The sequence below is a fragment of the Malaclemys terrapin genome, chromosome 4, assembly GCF_027887155.1.
Source record: "Malaclemys terrapin pileata isolate rMalTer1 chromosome 4, rMalTer1.hap1, whole genome shotgun sequence".
NCBI lineage: Eukaryota > Metazoa > Chordata > Testudines > Emydidae > Malaclemys > Malaclemys terrapin.
The window spans coordinates 5,670,470-5,687,608 of NC_071508.1; the positions used below are offsets into that span (position 1 = coordinate 5,670,470).

The window sequence follows — 17,139 nt, forward strand, 5'->3', positions numbered from 1 at the left end:
TGAACTCCATGACTCTAAATCCAAGCTGTTATAAATGACTGTGGGGGGGGAGGGGGGGCAGAGGTTGCCCACAGAATAAACCAGGAGTTTAAGAGGGAGTCTAGTCTCTCAGGTGTTGAGGGAGAAACTTCCAGTCCACGTGTCGAGGCTGCCATGAGATTTGGCCAGAAGAATAGCGGAAATACAGACAATAGGCTGAAAGGCTAGGATAGAGAAAAGGCCGGAAGGGTGGCAAGATAATTCTGGGGAGCTTTTGCCTAACACAGAGATGTCAAAGATAGCCCAGGGTCAGATCCTTCACTGGGGTAAATAGGGTGACCAGATGTCCAGATTTTATAGGGACAGTCCTGATATTTGGGGCTTTTTCTTATATAGGCTCCTATTACCCCCACCCCCTCTCCCCATTTTTCACACTTGTTGTCTGGTCACCCTAGCCCCCATTGACTCCAGTGGAATTGGGGCCAATTTACCCCAGTGGGGGACCTGCCCCATTTCTCACAAGGTATTTAGTGGCTCATGCAGCATCATGGCTGGGGTGGGAAGGGTTAAGCCCAGTGAATCCTGAGTCTGCCACTTCACAGAGCAGACAGCTGGGACGGGGACAGGATAACGGAGGGACCTTCCTGACAGCGCCCGGCCAGCACCTGGGTCCCCAGCCCGGTCTGGCCCGGGTGTGAGCAGCGGGGTCTGCGGGGATCGCCCCCGCCGGGCGGTGAGTGGGGGGTGCCGGGCTGCAGCGAGGGGCACCGGGGAGGGAGGGAGGGAGAGAAACAGCCGCGGAGGCAGGAAATCGCTGCCCGGGAGAAGCCGCTGCAGGGAGGAGGGGATCGGACTGGAGAGACCCCCCGCTCCCCAGCCAGCTCCGGGGCGGTATGCGCTGGGAACAGGGCTGGGGCAGTGGGCGTGGGGGAGCATTGGTAGAGCTGTGCCTGGGGGAAGCGCCGACAGACCCAGCCTGGCTACTGGCCCCTCTCTCCCCCACACCCCCACAGCGCCCCCTGCTGGTCTGTGCTCCCCTCCCCATTCCCTGCAGTCTCCCCTCTCACAGCCCACTCTCCCCCGTGGGTCCCAGGCCCTGGCTCCATGGTGACCCGTTCCGCTCTTCCCCAGGTCGCGGTGCATGTGAGTGAAGGTTGAATAAGTGACCTCGGAGAAGATGGCATCCCTTGGGGCATTATGGGAATCTCCTGGTTCCCAGCTGGACCAGCCACAGCTCCATCCTGAGTGCGTATCCCAGGAGGAGGAGGGAAAGGGTGAACTAGCAAGACCCCACTCTGAGCTGCTCTGTATCACCAAAGAGAAGCCCCAGCCTCTCGAGGAAACAGGACACCAACGTGAGCTTCTTTGTGACATAAAAGAGGAGCCCCTTGAAACGGGTAACAAATCACTTCTCCATCCCCTGCCCTTACTGCATATCTGTGCAGCGCCCGGCGCGACGGGGCCCTGATCTCAGTCGCTGTGTGTCCGTGCAGCGCCCGGCGCGACGGGGCCCTGATCTCAGTCGCTGTGTGTCTGTGCAGCGCCCGGCGCGACGGGGCCCTGATCTCAGTCGCTGTGTGTCTGTGCAGCGCCCGGCGCGACGGGGCCCTGATCTCAGTCGCTGTGTGTCTGTGCAGCTATTGGCATGCTGATCTTGGGCCCGGTGCCTCACCCACCCCACCAATCCGAGTCACTCTGTGTCCATGCAGTGCCCAGCATCCCAATCTCACTTCCCGAGTGCCTGTGCACCACCCAGCATGACAGGGTCCTACTCTCCATGCCCACTCTGTCTTTGCAGGGCCCGGCCCAGCGGGGTCCTGTTCTTATTTGGCACATGTATCTATCCATGTTATTTATCTGGCCTCACCAGTGCCGGGTCTGAGCACCTCACAATCATTTATGAGTTTAGCCGCACACAGCCTGTGAGGCCGGGAAGGATCAGACTAAAGGTGGGAAACTGAGGCCCAGAGAGGTTCATCCAGCATCACTCAGGAAGTCCGTTTCGGAGCAGGAAATTGAACCCAGATCTCCTGACTCCCGGTCCAGTGCCCTAAGCCCTGCACCATCCCATTCATAGGTGCCCCTGCCGTAGATGTTCTAACAACAGACTGACGGAGGAATTGACTCTGATCTGGATTGTCTCTTCATTCCAGGTGTTGACAGGACGCTGAGCAAGGAAGATGCCAATTGTGTAGGGACGTTCCATTTTGCCCACAGCTCCCTGTGCCCATTCCCCCTCTGGGACAACCTGGCAGACTCCACTGGCTGTGGGGATGAGGTACTCAGGGATCCCACTGCTAACCCCCGGCAGGACAAGAAGCCCTTCCGGTGCAACAAAGAAGAGGTGTTTGGGGATCCCACTCCTACCCCTCCGCTGGACAAGGTGCTTGGAGATCTCACCTCTGCCCCCCAGCCAGCCGAGAAGCCATTCCGGTGCAGCGAGTGCGACAAGACCTTTGGGCAGAGCTCCCACCTGCTGCAGCACCAGATCACACACACGGGGGACCGTCCCTACCAGTGCCCTGACTGCGGCAAGCGCTTCAGCTGGAGCTCAGCCCTGTGCCAGCACCAGCGCATTCACCGCGGGGAACGCCCCTACCAGTGCGCTGACTGCGGCAAGCGCTTCGCCCAGAGCTCCAACCTGACCACGCACCGGCGCACCCACACAGGCGAGAAGCCCTACCGCTGCCCACAGTGCGGCCGCAGTTTCAGCCAGAATGCCAACCTGCTGACCCACCAGCGGGTGCACGCAGGGGTCAAGCGCCACGAGTGCCCCCAGTGCGGACGGGTCTTCGTGGAGCGCTCATCCCTGCTCAAGCACCAAGGTGTGCACTTGGCAGAGAAACCATACCAGTGCCCCGAGTGCGGGCGCAGCTTCACACAGGGCTCCACACTGGCCCAGCACCTCCGCATCCACACCGGTGAGAAACCATACCAGTGCGGTGAGTGCGGGAAGTGCTTTGGGCAGAGCTCGGCCCTGGCCCAGCACCGCCGGGCCCACACAGGTGAGAGATCCTACCATTGCCACCAATGCGGCAAGGCCTTCAGTCAGAGCTCCAACCTCATCACTCACCAGGCCTCACACACTGGTGAGCGGCCTTACAAGTGCCCGGACTGCGGGCGTGCCTTTGGGCGCAGCGCCCATCTGGTTACCCACCAGCGCACTCACACTGGGGAGCGACCCTACCGCTGCCACCAATGCGGCAAGGGCTTCAGCCAGAGCTCTACCTACATCCAGCACCAGACCACCCACACCGGTGAGCGCCCGTACAAGTGCCCGCAGTGTGGCAAGGCCTTTAGCCAGAACTCCAACCTGCTCACCCACCAGCGCATCCACACCGGTGAAAAACCTTACCGCTGCCACCAATGCGGCAAGAGCTTCCGGCAAAGCTCAGGCTATCTGCAGCACCAAAGGACCCACACAGCCTCGCAGCCCTCCACCACACCCACATAATGGTGCTCGCCGTGGGGACTATGGGTCTAACATCACACGCCTCCAATGTTTGTGCTAACTCAGAGACATGATGGGAATTACAAACCACAATACATTGCCCAGCCAACAGAGGGCAGCAGAGGATTACATACAATTGGACACGCACCTGCCTCTCCTGCTTGGGCTAAAGCAGCGACACGGTGGACTCATCGATGGATCTGGATGGTTTTCCATTTCATGGGAAATCCTGTGATTTTTTTTGGGGGGGGGGGGGGGGGGGGAAGGGAGAAACATCCATTCCAAAACAGAATGAAAAGAAACAAATTCAAAACTTCCCCTAAAACAAAATCCGTGGGAGGGAACATCTAGTGTTGACCAAAACAATTTGTTCTGGGTTAGACTTTTTCATTTTTTATTATATAACATAATATACCATTTAAAAATATATATAATACGCAATTTAAAACATTGAAAGGCAACGTCGTTTGGAAATGGGAAATCAAAATGTTCCGCTAAAGGTCAAAGCATTTTGTTCCAGTTTTTTCCCTAAATGAAATTGATGCATTTCCAATGCAAAAAAAGCATTGAGTATATTAGCTTTTTCCACATCCTCTGTCACTGGGTTGCCTCCCTCATTCAGTAAGGGGCCCACACTTTCCTTGACTTTCTTCTTGTTGCGAACATACCTGAAGAAACCCTTATTGTTACTCGTAACATCTCTTGCTAGCTGCACCTCCAAGTGTGATTTGGCCTTCCTGATTTCACTCCTGCACGCCTGAGCAATATTTTTATACTCCTCCCTGGTCATTTGTCCAATCTTCCACTTCTTGTAAGCTTTTTTGTGCTGATAGCAATCTTAAAATGTACTTTGAGTTTTACATATATAAAGCACAATTCACACACTCATGCATCCTCACACACACACACATTAATACTATACTGTACTGTGCTATCCTCTAATTGTAACTAAGAGCCTCACCTTATCTGCTGATTTTGCTGTGTTGACTCTGCTGCTGGTTGTTCAGGTTGCTTCATTCCGTTTGGCTCCGCTCGTTCAGGTCAGCTCTCCGCTGGAGCGCTTCATTCACTCCGCTCCGAACTGTTTTAATAGTCGTAACTCTCTGCCTTTTACACTGTCCTGTCAGCTATCAGATCTTTACCGCACAGGTTTATCACTAGTTGCACCTTTTTGGCTTTCTACCAATTCTATTCCTCCCTCTCCCCCCGCTGAACTTTCAACCTTTTGGCCTATTTTCAGCAGTCAAGTACCATGTCAACTTCAGCTTCTAACAGTGGAGTGACTTTTGCCTATTCAAAATGGAAGCTAGGGACACAAAATGAAGTCCGGGGAATCTTTGTGGTATCACCTCTTACCCAATAACTCCTGACTGAGCTAGAGTGGGGCTTTGAGAAAGAGACACCCCATCTCCACTGACAGACTCCCAGTGATGGAAAATCCACCCCCTCCAATGGTGAATTCCCCTCCCTGGTAAACACTGGACCCTTATTCCCAGCCTGAACTTTTCTCCCTTCAGCTCCCATCCTGTGGATTTTGCTCTGCCTTTGTCTGGGAATTAAACAGCCCTCTGCTCTCAGCAATCCCCTTCTCATTTAGGTGCTTACAGACCAGGATCACGTCACCTCTTAACCTTCTCCTCCACTCTCTCACTACACAGCAGATTTTCCAGACCTCAAATCGTTCTTGTGGCTCTTTTAAACCATTAACCGTTTGTCACCATCCCGTTTACCTGCCAGTCAACTGCTCATTCAACACCCACACTCTGTGACCCCGCCCCAAAGGTCCCCTCTCCTAATGCTGCACCCTCTGCCCTTCCTGGTGTGTTTGCATTTGGATGGACGTAGCAACACTGCAGTGAGAGCCAAGTTATGGATAGAGTCTCCCCAGCACTGACAAGCAAACCATTTATTAAGCAATGTAAGGGAAAGGCCGCCCTCCCCAGACAGTACATTTGGAGGGTGGGGTGCGCTCCCTATTGCTCTCCCGCTGGGGGTGCTGAATATGGGGTCACACAACAGGGAGGTGTTAAGTCCGCAGGTTGTCATCGCCTTGGCACAGTGTTACTCTTTATCCGCGGAGTATTCGGTGCTGTATGGGTGCAGAGGAAGTTCCCTCCACCCATCCCATGGAGGGGGACATGCCAGAGCATCACGCAGGGAGGCCTTACTGCAGAAGGCCTGCTGGATCAGACTCAAGAGGGGAGCCGAGGCATTCAGGTCACAAATCCCAGGGGACGAAGTTAGGAGCCATAAGATGCCTCAGAGAACACGCCCCATCCTCAGAAGCAAGGGTTTCTGCCCCAGAGAGTGCCGCCAGATTGCACCCAGTGTTGGCACCTGGAGAGCTGCGATGGGGATGGTTCACCCTGGGAAGAAATCCCAAATTAAGCCCGATCTTGGGCCGAGCCCTAAACCACGTGGCGCTCAGGCGTCCAATCCCAGGGCAGGATGAGGCAGAGTCCTGAACTGGTTGCCCCAGGGGCTCCTGATCCAAGGGACGAGGCCACACACCGGTTGCCGTCCATACAGGAGAATCTCAAGTTGAGCCGCACCCCCATTGCCCGCCAGATGGGCTGATCTTAGGCCAGGGCTAGGCCAAGCCGGGACCGACGTGCCTTGTCACTATCCATCTGCTACCCCCTGCGCTGGCCCCTACTCGATGTTGTCGTAGACCCGGATCACCTCCTGGCAGTCGCCCAGCATGGAGAGCAGCTGGGATGCCCGCTCCATCTCCTCATCGGTCAGCCGCACCCTGGCATTGGGGATGAACTCCAGGGCAGCGGAGAGCGACTGTAGCCCCTTCGAGTCCAGCTTCTGCCGCACCTGGTGCAGTGATGGCACCTCACACACAAACTGAGGGGAGAGGACAGGACAGGGGCTGTGAGGGGCTGCAAACCTGCCCACTGGCCCCCCGGGCCGCAGCAGAGCAGCGTGGGTGCCCGCTGAACAGACAGTGTGGGCCACGTCGCCCCCGCTGGGCCTGATCTGTAGAGCCTGCCTCTTCAGAGCCGGCCATCGCTAGTTCAATGCCTGGTGCTGGCTACCATCTAACTTGCCATCTGACCCCCATTCACCCTGTCCCTGCACTGCGGCTCCAGGGGATTTAACCCCCCACCCCAGGAATAATGGCAGCAAAGGCGGGCCCAGGCAGTCACTCTGGTGGGACAGGGAGTGCAGGACGAGCCCCCAGGTACATGCTACAGCAGCCTCGGGGCAGCTCTCACTTATACACAGTCCCCCTGGGGAAGCAGGGAATGGGACAGAGGGCAGCGAGCGATGCCCAGGCCAGCCAGGGAAGACCCTGAGGGGGGCTGTTTCCAACCTCCTTACGCTCCCATAGCATTCTCGAGGGTAACTGCAAAGCATACCTGCCAATGCCTCCCACACATCCTGTGTATAATCCCCCTGAGCCAGGGGTACACCAGCCAGAACCCCACATCTCTCCCCTCCCCTGGGCCATAGCAATACCAGATCCCCACGATTCCTCCCCTTCCCCGGCCAGATCAGTGCCAGCCAGACCCTCATGTATCTCTCCCATCACCTGGGCTGGATCAGAACCAGCCAAACCCCCACATATCTCCACACCTGTCCCCCGAACCAGATTAGCACCAGGTGATCCCCGATTGGTGCCTGAGCAATTACATCAACCGGCTGCCGCCCCCCATTAGCTGATGGTATCTCCCGCTCCGCAGTCCCATGTTCTCCCAGCAGCCCTCACTGCAGCAGCGGGAGGGCCCTGTGGCAAGGACCACAATGGACTTGCCACTATGTTAGCCAGGGAGCCCCTGTCACACACACCCACCTTCAGAACTGCTTGCTCCTTCTCGTCGTCTTCTTCCCAAACATCCTGGGCCCCGGCCTCGATCGCCAGCTCCAGGGCCTGCTCCAGGGCCACTGGCCTCTGCTGAGAGTCGTGCCCGCTGACCGTGATCACCCCCTTCTTGTCAAAGCTGTGCCGGGCCCCGTCGGACATCTGCACCCTGCATGGGAAAAGGGGGACATCACGGGACAGGGAGTCACTTCTATACAGCATGAGAGAGACCATTCCTGGATGCTGGTCCAGGGGATTCGTGCTTTGCACAGCATGGAGACGAGGAAGGAAGGGCTCAGAGAAGAGCCACAAGAATGATTCACCTGCCTCATAGAGAGAGCTTGAAGGCTCTCAGCGTACTGAATTTATCCCAGAGATGTCAAAGGCCCATTGTGCTCATCCAGCCAGACTCCTGCCTAGCCCAGGCCAGAGAATCTCCCCCCGTGATTACTGCTGCCAGCCCAGTAACTCCTGGCTGAGCTAGGGAGGCCTTTGAGAAAAAGACACCCCCACTCCACTGACAGACTCCCAGTGATGGAGAATCCACCTCGTCCCTTGGGGAGCTGTTCCAGTGATTCATTCCCCTTCCTGGTAACCATGGGCTCCTTGTTCCCAGCCTGAAATTGTCTCCCTTCAGCTCCCAGCCAGTGGATCTCACTCTGCCTTTGTCTGGTGGTTGAAGACCCCTCTGCTCTCAGAAATCCCCTCCCCATGTCGGTGCTTATAGACCAGGATCACATCACCTCTTACCCTTCTCTGAGATAAACTACATTGAACGAGCTCCTTTGGTCCTTCGTTCTGAGGCAGATTTTCCAGCCCCCAGATTTCTCTTGTAGCTCTTCTCTGAATCCATAACAATGTAAATGGTTTGGGAAGAGGTTTAAGCTACCTCCAATTAAGCCCTTCTTGCACGGATATAAGAGAGTCCACCCAGAGATGTGTTGTGATAACTGGGCTGGCAAATTTACCCTAATTGTGAGCTCAACTGTAAAAAGTATGTAAAAATGCATGAGATGTCACAGTAGCCTTTAGAATCATAGGACTGGAAGGGGCCTTGAGAGGTCATCTAGTCCAGTGCCCTGCACTCAATGCAAGACTAAGTATTATCTAGACCAGCGGTTCTCAAACTTTAGCAACCCAAGAACCCCCATTTTGATTTAAAATTTTTCAGGGATCCCCAAGTCCCCGTACTCCGCCCTTCCCTGAGGCCGCGCCCCCCACCCTGCTCCTTCTCCGAGGCCCTGCCCCCCGCTCACTCCGCCCCCAGCTCAATCCAACCCCTCTCTCCATCACGCGGTCTCTCCCTCATTCACTTTTACCAGGCTGGGGTAGGGGGTTGGGGTGCAGGCTCTGGGAGGGAGTTTGGGTGCAGGAGTTGAGGTTCTTGGCAAATCCATGATGACTGTTACCTTATCATCTTCTAGGTGTTTGCAAATGGATTGCTTAATTAGTTTCTCTATTATCTTTCCAGGTACTGAAGTTAAGATGACTGGTCTGTAACTCCCTGGATTGTCCTTATTTCCCTTTTTATAGATTGGCACTATATTTGCCCTAATAACAAATGCTGAAGGGAAAAGGTATGAAAGAGACAGAAAGAATGAAGTAGTCTAAAACAAAAAGGCTGACTAGTATAACTCAAGGGCTAGGTTGAAATCATCCTTACTAAACACCAAAGATGTGGAACTAGAAATTAATGAACCAAAATTGGTGAATCGGAAATTAGGCCTAATTGCTGAACAGGATAACAAGGGGCTTGGCTATTCCACCCATCGGTACATTTTGGGGTCCTTAAAGTAATTTAGGGGGAAATATGTGAAGAACCGATGGAGACTATTAGACCCAGACCCCTTTCATCCTAATCCTCAGGGATATCCTGACCAGTCCAGGCCAAAGATAGGGACTCAGATGACATCACCACCCCTACCAGCTCGAGCTGAATCCCAGGTTATGTCTCTACTGCAACTGGACACATGCTTCTGGCCCGTGCCACTTGACTCGGGCTCGCGCTAAGGGGCTGTTTAATTGCAATGTAGACATCCGAGCCCAAGCTCTGGGACCTTCCCCCCCCATTGGGTCCCAGAGCTCAGGCTCCATCCTGACCTAAATGTCAGCCTCTTAGCCCAAGCCAGCTGGCATGGGCCAGCCACGGGTGTCTCTTAGCAGTGCAGACAAAGCCCCAAACATGAGATAAAATGCGATCAGACTTTAGCAGCAGCAGCAACGGCTACAGCTCATCTCAACTAACTTATTTTTTTAGCGCAAAGACCAGTAATCACCATCTTTGTGACCATCTAAGAGACCGGAGAAACCCTTGTTTGACATCTAAAGACTCTCTCCATCCAGAAGGGAAGTTATTAAAATCAAAGCCTTACTCAATACTTTACATCTCAAAGGCTTTTAACTGTTTTGCCTTCTTTTCCGAATCTTTAACAAAAGGATTTTTAGTGGGGTGTTTGCCATGCTGCTAAGCAGCATGAGGTCTCTGTATCCCAAACCCCGAACCTTGTTTAACACTTTTTAATGTTGGACAGTGACATTGTTAGGTTAACACCTTTGGCCCATTTATTCCAGCTAAATTAATGCCACAGGTGTGCACCAGTTTAATTAAACCCGTTTAAGTTAATCCGGTGCACCTGTTCCAGTAAACCCGGGGTAATATTTCCCAAAGAATCTAAATGACTTAGGAACCTGAATCCCATTGATTTTCCAAGACTTGGGCTCCTAAAGGCTGAAAGGCACTTTTGAAAATGGGACTATGGCTCCTAAACCACTTAGGTGCTTTTGATAATTTAACCCAAGGTCTTGCTTATTACAACTTCATGTACAGACCAGCCCTGACCCACATGTAGACTGTATGTTGTGGCCAGGCTGTAGAGAGCGTTAGCCAGCTATTTCCCCTGCACTAATGCATTGTGTTTATCTCAACCACTAGACACTCATGTTTTAAGACCCGGAAGTGTCGGGTTTGGTCACTGCATGGAGCACGGGAAGGGCCTTTGTGCAATGAAATGCAGGATTGTCGGGCCCGGCAGGGAAGGACTGACCCATTGCGTTTCAGGATGAGCCGAATATCCTGGTAGGTTCGCTTTGCATTGTCCGTCAGCACCTCAATGAGCAGCGCAGATCCCCCAGGGCCTCTGGCTTCATAGAGCAGGTACGAGCTCTTCCCTTTGTCCTGCAGCGAGAAGGGGCAGATTCAGCTCTGCAGCTGGGCTTATGTCTTGGGAGGTGTTAGGGGGCTTTCCCTTCACCCCCTCCCCTGGTTCTTGTCACGCAGACAGAAAGCAGAAGCCTGGAAGTCCTAAGTGCAGGCACTCTGTGTTCCCTGTAAGCTGCGCACTTGGCCACGCAGGAGAGATTCAAATGCCGGCCAGCTGATTAGAGAGCCCATACAGCCAGCAGTGTGTGTTCAGGTGCCCCATCCCTCATGTTGCTCTGTACTGCAACTTCTCCCGAAACCCTCCTGCTGGCTATGCAGAGCAGGGGTGGGAGAGGAGGGTGCTGATGTCAGGGTGTCCCACTTCCCCCACCCCTGTACCCCACCTCCGCAGATTAGGGCAGAGGGGACAGCCTGGCTCAGGACTAGGAGCTGCTGTGGTCTGAGGTCTGAATGGTGAGTGGCTGGGTGCCTTTCTTAAAGAGACAGTGCACGGTTCCTGAGATTTCCCCAGCAGCCAGCGCTCAGTCTGTCTCTCTCACACACACACTCTTCCCCCTTCCCCTGTAGCCCATCTCCCTAGAGCAGAGGCGGGGAAACAGGGCTCGGGACAGAGCAGGAGAGCTTTCAGTGAGTGATTTAAAGAGACAGTGCATGGCTTTCTCCAGCAGCCAGCACACACCCAGAATCTCTGTCACACACACATACACATATATACACACACACACAGTCTCGTTCACACTCACCTCCCAACACATACTTGTATTACTGTTGTTACTTCTTGGTACTTCCTTCAATGCACATATATTCTCTGTAGTTTTATTCTTTCAAAGTGTGTTATTTTAGAGTTTAGACTGGTCCATGCATTTAATAATTTTTATTTCTCTCTTACACTTAAATTTAATTCTTTGAGTAGTGAGTTCTAAAATGCCTAACCTGTCCTGGCTGGAGTAATTATCCTTTTTATTTCTACGGGTGGCGCACATCCACGCATACCTCGGTGCACATAACAAAATTTATTCCGCACACGGATGGAAAAATTAGAGGGAACATTGCAGGCAATGCAATGTTTATTGGGGTTAGTTTCAAGCAAGCATCTCCATGGCTCTGATGCCACAGAGCCTTTACCTGTGTCCCCGTTCCTTATTCCCACCTCCTTAGCAGGCCCAAATATACCTGCAGTGCACATCCCTGGTCCCACCCCTTACAATTTATGGTCATGTCCCTTTTCGGAGGGTCATGAGTCTGGGGTCGGGGTACCACCTCTTTTGTATCCCATGGGAGGGGTAAGGAGTGAGGTTGTGTTCTGGCCAAGGCCAGGCCTTTCTTTGGCCTTTAGTGTTTCTTATGCCTCCTCCTCATCCCCTCTTGCCCCTCCTGACTGGTTCTTTCTGAGAACCAAGTCGCTTTATACAATCCCAAGATGGGGCAGCTTGAAGTCAGGGATGCTCTTGAACTAACAGAGGGCTGGACAGAGAACGGAGATTGAGAGCATCTGCTCTCCCCATCCTATAACCACAGATGGTCAAAACACTGGCAGCAAAACAGTTTTCCATTGGAAAAGGTAGTTTTGTTAGAATCGAAACATTTCACAAGAGCTTGTCAATTTTGATGTGAAAATGAATCACTTAAATTTTCTCAGTTCAAGAATACGAAAAATGTGTTTTACTAAGGTAACACTTCGTTTTGACTGTATTGTTCCAGTTCATTCCAATTTTACATTTTATTATATTAATTTCAATGTAGGTTTAATATTTTCTATTAAATTACAAGGTTATGGCATTAGTGAAAGGAAATAATTCAGTGTGTCTGAATTGTATTGTCTGAATTTTCTTTCCACCAAACATTTTAAAATCTAAATTTTCTAATCCGATTCAGCATGAAAACAAATTAGAAGTGGCAGAATCTCCCGTGGGATGGACATTCTGTTTCCCAATCATCTATACTTGTAACACAAGGACTAGAGAATGTTCCTTGAAATAAAAGGTGGGAAATTCAAAACTGATCATAGAAAATACTTTTTCACACAAAGGGTGATTATCCTGTGGAACTCACTGACACAGGATGTCACAGGGGGCAAGAACTTAGCAAACAACTTCTGGCAGGGATATTAAACCTCCTGCTTCAGGGCTTGAGCTGACTGTAACTATTACAGACCAAGCTGAGACCTAACGCAGGATGATTATCCCCACATCTGCTACTGAGGGATTCTTACACCTGCCTCTGCAGCCTCTGGCGCTGGAAACAGGACACTGGAGTGGACACACCTCTGCTCTGATCCAGTCTGGCAATTCCCTATGACCCAAGTGATTTGCTCAAGGTCACAGAGGGAGCAAGTGGCAGAGCTAGGAATAGAAACCACAAGTCCTGTAGCCCAGCCCAGCACCGTAGCCACAAGTCCAGCCTCGTTCAAGGCTCCCAATGCCCCTCTGCATAGCCTGGCCTGGCCCAGAGAATGCAGCAAGGCTGCAGCCTATAAGCCCCTCTGCCCCCTGAGCTGAGCTGGCAGGACCCGGCTACGTACCCCTCCCTTGATGGCCACCTCAATGGATGATTTGGGCATGCTCTTGCTCCGGCACTGCTCAATGATGTTGGCCAGGTTGGTATTGAGATCAGGGTTGGGTCCCCCTTCTGCAATAGGACAGAAAGGGGGTGTCATAAGGGAGACATGGCTGTGATCCCATTCCAGACAGTCCTGATTCCCAGCTCCCATTGCTATAACCCACCAGCCTCCAATCCCCTCCCAGAGCCAGGGATAGAATCCAGGCATCCTGACTCTGAGACCCCCTTACTCTAACCCACTATCCCCCTCCCAGAGCCAGGGATAGAACCCAGGAGTCCTGAGGTCCCTGGTGACCCTCCCTGCTCCAAACCACCTATCCCAAGGTCCTTCCTCCCTTCAGCCACCATTATCTGTTACCTCAGGCCGCCTGAACCCCAGGGACTGGGCTGCCCCCCTCTTATGCGAAACAGCTACTAGAGTGGAGCACAGACCGAGCCACCTTACAGGAGGTGCTGTGGGATAAAGGAAAGGTCCAGTGGAGAAAGGATGAGAAGGGGAAAGACACTACCCCACAGACCAGCATCCTCTCCTCCAGCAGCCGGGGGAGGATAACAGAGCTTAGGGATGCTGGGGTTAGGGGCAGCGCTACTGGTCAAGGCTGGGCTCTGTAGCCACAGTCTCTGGCTAGGGCTGGGCCCCATCAGGTGCTGGGAGGCAGGAAGTCTCTGTAGCCCTCCCTCTGGCTGTGACAGGGCCTGTGGGGCACTGGGAAGCTGGCAGGGCTCTGTAGCGCTCCCTCTGGCTGGGGCTGTATCACACACAGGATCCACCTCTCCCGCCCCGGTACCTTTCACAGCGACGCGCAGCAGCATGGTGAGCTTCTGGAAGAGCCGGCTGCGCTCCACATCCCTTGGGCCCTTGATGTGCTTGACCTTGGACCATTTGTTGTGGCCGGCGGGGGTGGCACCTGAGGTGTGCAGGGCCCGGCACAATGAGCGGGGGGAAGGGGCAGCCAGCCTGGGCACCAGCTCCTTCAGTGCCAGCACCGAGGCCAGAACACGGCATCTGTACGGGGCAGCGGCCCTCGCCATGGCGCTGGGCAGGGACATGGGTGTGAGCTCCTGAAACACACATACACACACAGGTTACACAGCTGGATGGGAGCTCCTGTAACACACACACACAACACACCTACTGCTCAGCCTCCCCGAAACACACACACACACCCACACTACAGCCAAGTGTGAGCTCCTGTAACGCTCATACATACACTGGCTTCCTCTAACACACACACACGACACAGCAGACGGGGGTGTGATCCCCTGTAACACACACACCAACATCACACAGCCAAGCAACAAACACACCACACAGCCCGACCCGTCTCTTACTGTGACACACGCTGCAGAGTCTGGCCGGGGCCCTCTTATACCCACGAGTCCCCCTCCCCTCCCAGAGCCGGAGGAGAACCCAGGAGTCCGGGCTCACAGCCCCCCACCGCACAGCGGTGCCCCACTCACAGCCCAGGGGCAGGGACCGGGCCGCCCTGTAACGGGCTCCTGCCGCCCGGGCCCTAGGTGCTGCGAGCGCCCCGGCAGCCGGACTCGGGACCCAGGCGTCCGGGGAGCTGGGCCGGAAGGTCCCTGGGCTGGGGCCTGCCCCGGCTGCTGGAGCTGGCGGCGCAGGCGCGGGGCCCTGGAGCCGGGGGCGGGCGGGGAGCGCAGCAGGGCTGGAGCCGGCGCGTCCCGCAGCGAGTGGGGCGGGGCCAGCCCGGCCCCCTGGGTCCCAGCCCGGCCCGTGCGCGGGGCGTGCCCCAGCTGCAGCCCCGGGCGGGGAGCGGGCAGAGAAGTCGCTGCCCGGCTGGAGGAAGCGGCCGGGGCCGAGCCCGGCGATGGCTGCAGCGGGGCCGGTGCAGGTAGGACGCGGGGCGGGGACTCCCCGGCCGGGCACTGGCTGGTCCCGGCTGGGGGCCGAGGGGGGCCGGGACCCGGGTCCCTCCCGCGCTAGTGACCCCGGGGCTGGGGCTGCAGCAGCTCCCGGGGGCGGCGCTGCCCCGGGGCAGGGAGCGGCTCAGCGCGGTGCGGCCAGGCAGGGCCCGGGGTCCCGCTTCGCACCAGCGTAGCCCGGGGGCGCAGGGGCTGGAGCAGCCGGAGCGCCGGGGCCGGGGAGCGGCTCTGGGGCCCCGAGAGCGGGGTCTCCCTGGGTCACAGGGGCTGGGCCGGGGGGTCCCTGGGAGTCGCTCCCCTAGAAACCGCGTCCCCTGCTGAGACTCCGGGCTGGGGGCTGGAGCGGAAGGTGCTGAGTGTGTAACGCTTGTGCCAGCAGCTCCAGGTGGCGTTCGAGGACGTCGCTCTGTATTTCACCCGGGAGGAGTGGGAGCTCTTATCCCAGCGAGAGAAGCATCTGTACCGGGACCAGATGCTGAGGAATTACTGGGCCCTCGTTTCCCTGGGTAAGGACTAATTGCGCTTCATTTTAACAGCTGTGAAATGTCTGGGGTCCCTCCATACCTCAGCTGCCATGTGCAGCTCTGGGCTGAGCGGTGGCAAATGTCAGCCCCTTTCAGCCTGGCTTCCTGTAGGAGCAGAAATCAGGGCTACAAAGCCTGGGGCTAATCTCAGTGTAACTTGTTTAGTTTGCATTACCTACCTCCGTCCTGGCACAGAGGTGGTAGCAAACAGTTCCATGAGTAACATCTGTGCCTCAAGAACTGACTCTAGTTAGACGAATAAGGCAGGGAAATGCTGCTGCTGCAACAGCTCCCCACCTCCCCCAAAAGAATGAACATAGTACATTTAACAACTGTACACTTGAACAATGCTTGCACCCTATGTGCAAGAACTGGTAGCTCTGAATGGTGCCACCTGCCATGAGACGTTGTGGCCGATGCCTTAATGACATACTGCAAACTGGCAGCTATAAGATGGCAAAGGAGCAAAGTTCCCTTCTTCCAAAATCTTCCCCCATGGTAAATTTTCAGGGGGACAGTTGGGTAAGTGAATGACCAGAGAGAAGGTGGTTGAGGACTTTCTACTCACCCTGTCTCTTAATCTGAGAGTAATGGGGGTTCAGTGGTGTTTCAACTCATGAAAGAAAATCGGTGTCACACAGTTGTCCTATGGAACATAGTGCCACAAGGTAGCATAGAGGCCAAGATATTAGCAGAATGGGATATTTCTATGGAACATCCATTCTAGAGTTCCCCTAGTAAGGATTTAAAACTCAGCCCCCACTGCAAATTGAGACGGGTCATAGACGTTGCTGCTTCAGAGTATGAACTGAACTTGCCTGGGGGGAGACCAGAAGAAATCTCCTCTAAGGAAGGTTTATTTCATTATTCTCCTGCTTGGGATCTCCTGCACTTTCCTCTGAAGCAGTGACCGAGATCAGTGTCCCGTCGTGCCAGGTGCTGCACAGACACACCCTGACCGAGGTCGGGGCCCTGTTGTGCTGGGCTGCACCAACATATAATTGAGCCCCTGCAGCCAAAACTTTAGTAATAAAACTTCTCTCCCCCCCCCCCCCCCCCACAGGTTATTCAGGTTCTAAACCGGACTTAATCCACCGGATCGAGGTAGGGGAGGCCGAGCTCTGGATCAGGGATGCTGAGAGCTCCAGGGAAAGCTCCGGGCCTGAGAGCCGCTCCTCAGGTGAGTTATAATAATCTGATCCCTTCTGATTTACACACCTGCTAGTGAAGGGCTCCCTGATGTAGAAGACAAAGGCAGAGCGAGATCCACTGGCTGGGAGCAGAAGGGAGACTAATTGAGGCTGGGAATTAGGGGCCAGTGTTTATCTTGGTAGGAATGAACCACTGGGAGAGCTCCCCTCAGGACACCATGGATTCTCCATCACTAGGAGTGTTAGACCCTCAGTAGAGGTCTCCCTACGGGATGGGGAGCAGGCAGGTACCGGACAAAGTGCTGGTATATAATACTCTAAATGGTCTTTATTGATTACAAAACAAACCTTACTTGGTCCACATTCATACCCCAAACATACTATCCCAGAGTCCAAAGGTCAGAATGGGCCCAATGGCCAGTTGAGATTCCTTCCGATCATAAGATGCGGGGAGCCAGCGAAAACCACATCTATACCCACACGGAGCTCTGGATCAGTAAACAACTCCAATTTGCAGAAGTCATAGGCGAACATTTATAGTCCATTCTGTCACGTCCTCAGTTCTTTGCCTTTGTTTACTAGGCCTTCTACCCACACAATTCCAAAGAGACAATCCT

At 54.4% G+C, this 17,139-nt stretch overlaps 1 protein-coding gene and 1 pseudogene across 2 annotated transcripts; one reads left to right on the plus strand and one right to left on the minus strand.

Annotated features, from left to right (window-relative positions):
• Positions 1-627: 627 nt before the first annotated feature.
• The window catches only part of LOC128835589 (zinc finger protein 420-like), a 29,085-nt pseudogene continuing 12,573 nt past the window's right edge, over positions 628-17,139 (plus strand).
• Positions 5,322-14,657, minus strand: LOC128836900 (translational activator of cytochrome c oxidase 1). Of its 2 annotated transcripts, XM_054027614.1 has the most exons (7): positions 14,293-14,509; positions 13,749-14,022; positions 12,923-13,029; positions 10,286-10,416; positions 7,233-7,410; positions 6,087-6,283; positions 5,322-5,796 (listed from the first exon to the last, which is right to left on the minus strand). In XM_054027614.1, exons 2-7 carry the CDS (start codon positions 14,008-14,010, stop codon positions 5,649-5,651), a joined length of 1,023 nt encoding a protein of 340 aa, XP_053883589.1. In that variant the 5' UTR covers positions 14,011-14,022; positions 14,293-14,509; the 3' UTR covers positions 5,322-5,648. The 2 variants fall into 2 exon arrangements, with proteins under 2 accessions (XP_053883589.1, XP_053883590.1); XM_054027615.1 differs by having other exon boundaries at positions 5,702-6,283; positions 14,422-14,657.

Bases quoted from the DNA above. Each gene is read 5' to 3' on its own strand.
- LOC128836900 (XM_054027614.1), bottom strand. From the start codon at position 14,010: ATGTCCCTGCCCAGCGCCATGGCGAGGGCCGCTGCCCCGTACAGATGC. The intron at 10,417-12,922 runs GTACGTAGCCGG...TTCTCGCTGCAG, and splicing joins AGGTGGCCATCAAGGGAGGG to GACAAAGGGAAGAGCTCGTA. The intron at 6,284-7,232 runs GTGGGTGTGTGT...CTCTCCCCTCAG, and splicing joins AGGAGCAAGCAGTTCTGAAG to TTTGTGTGTGAGGTGCCATC.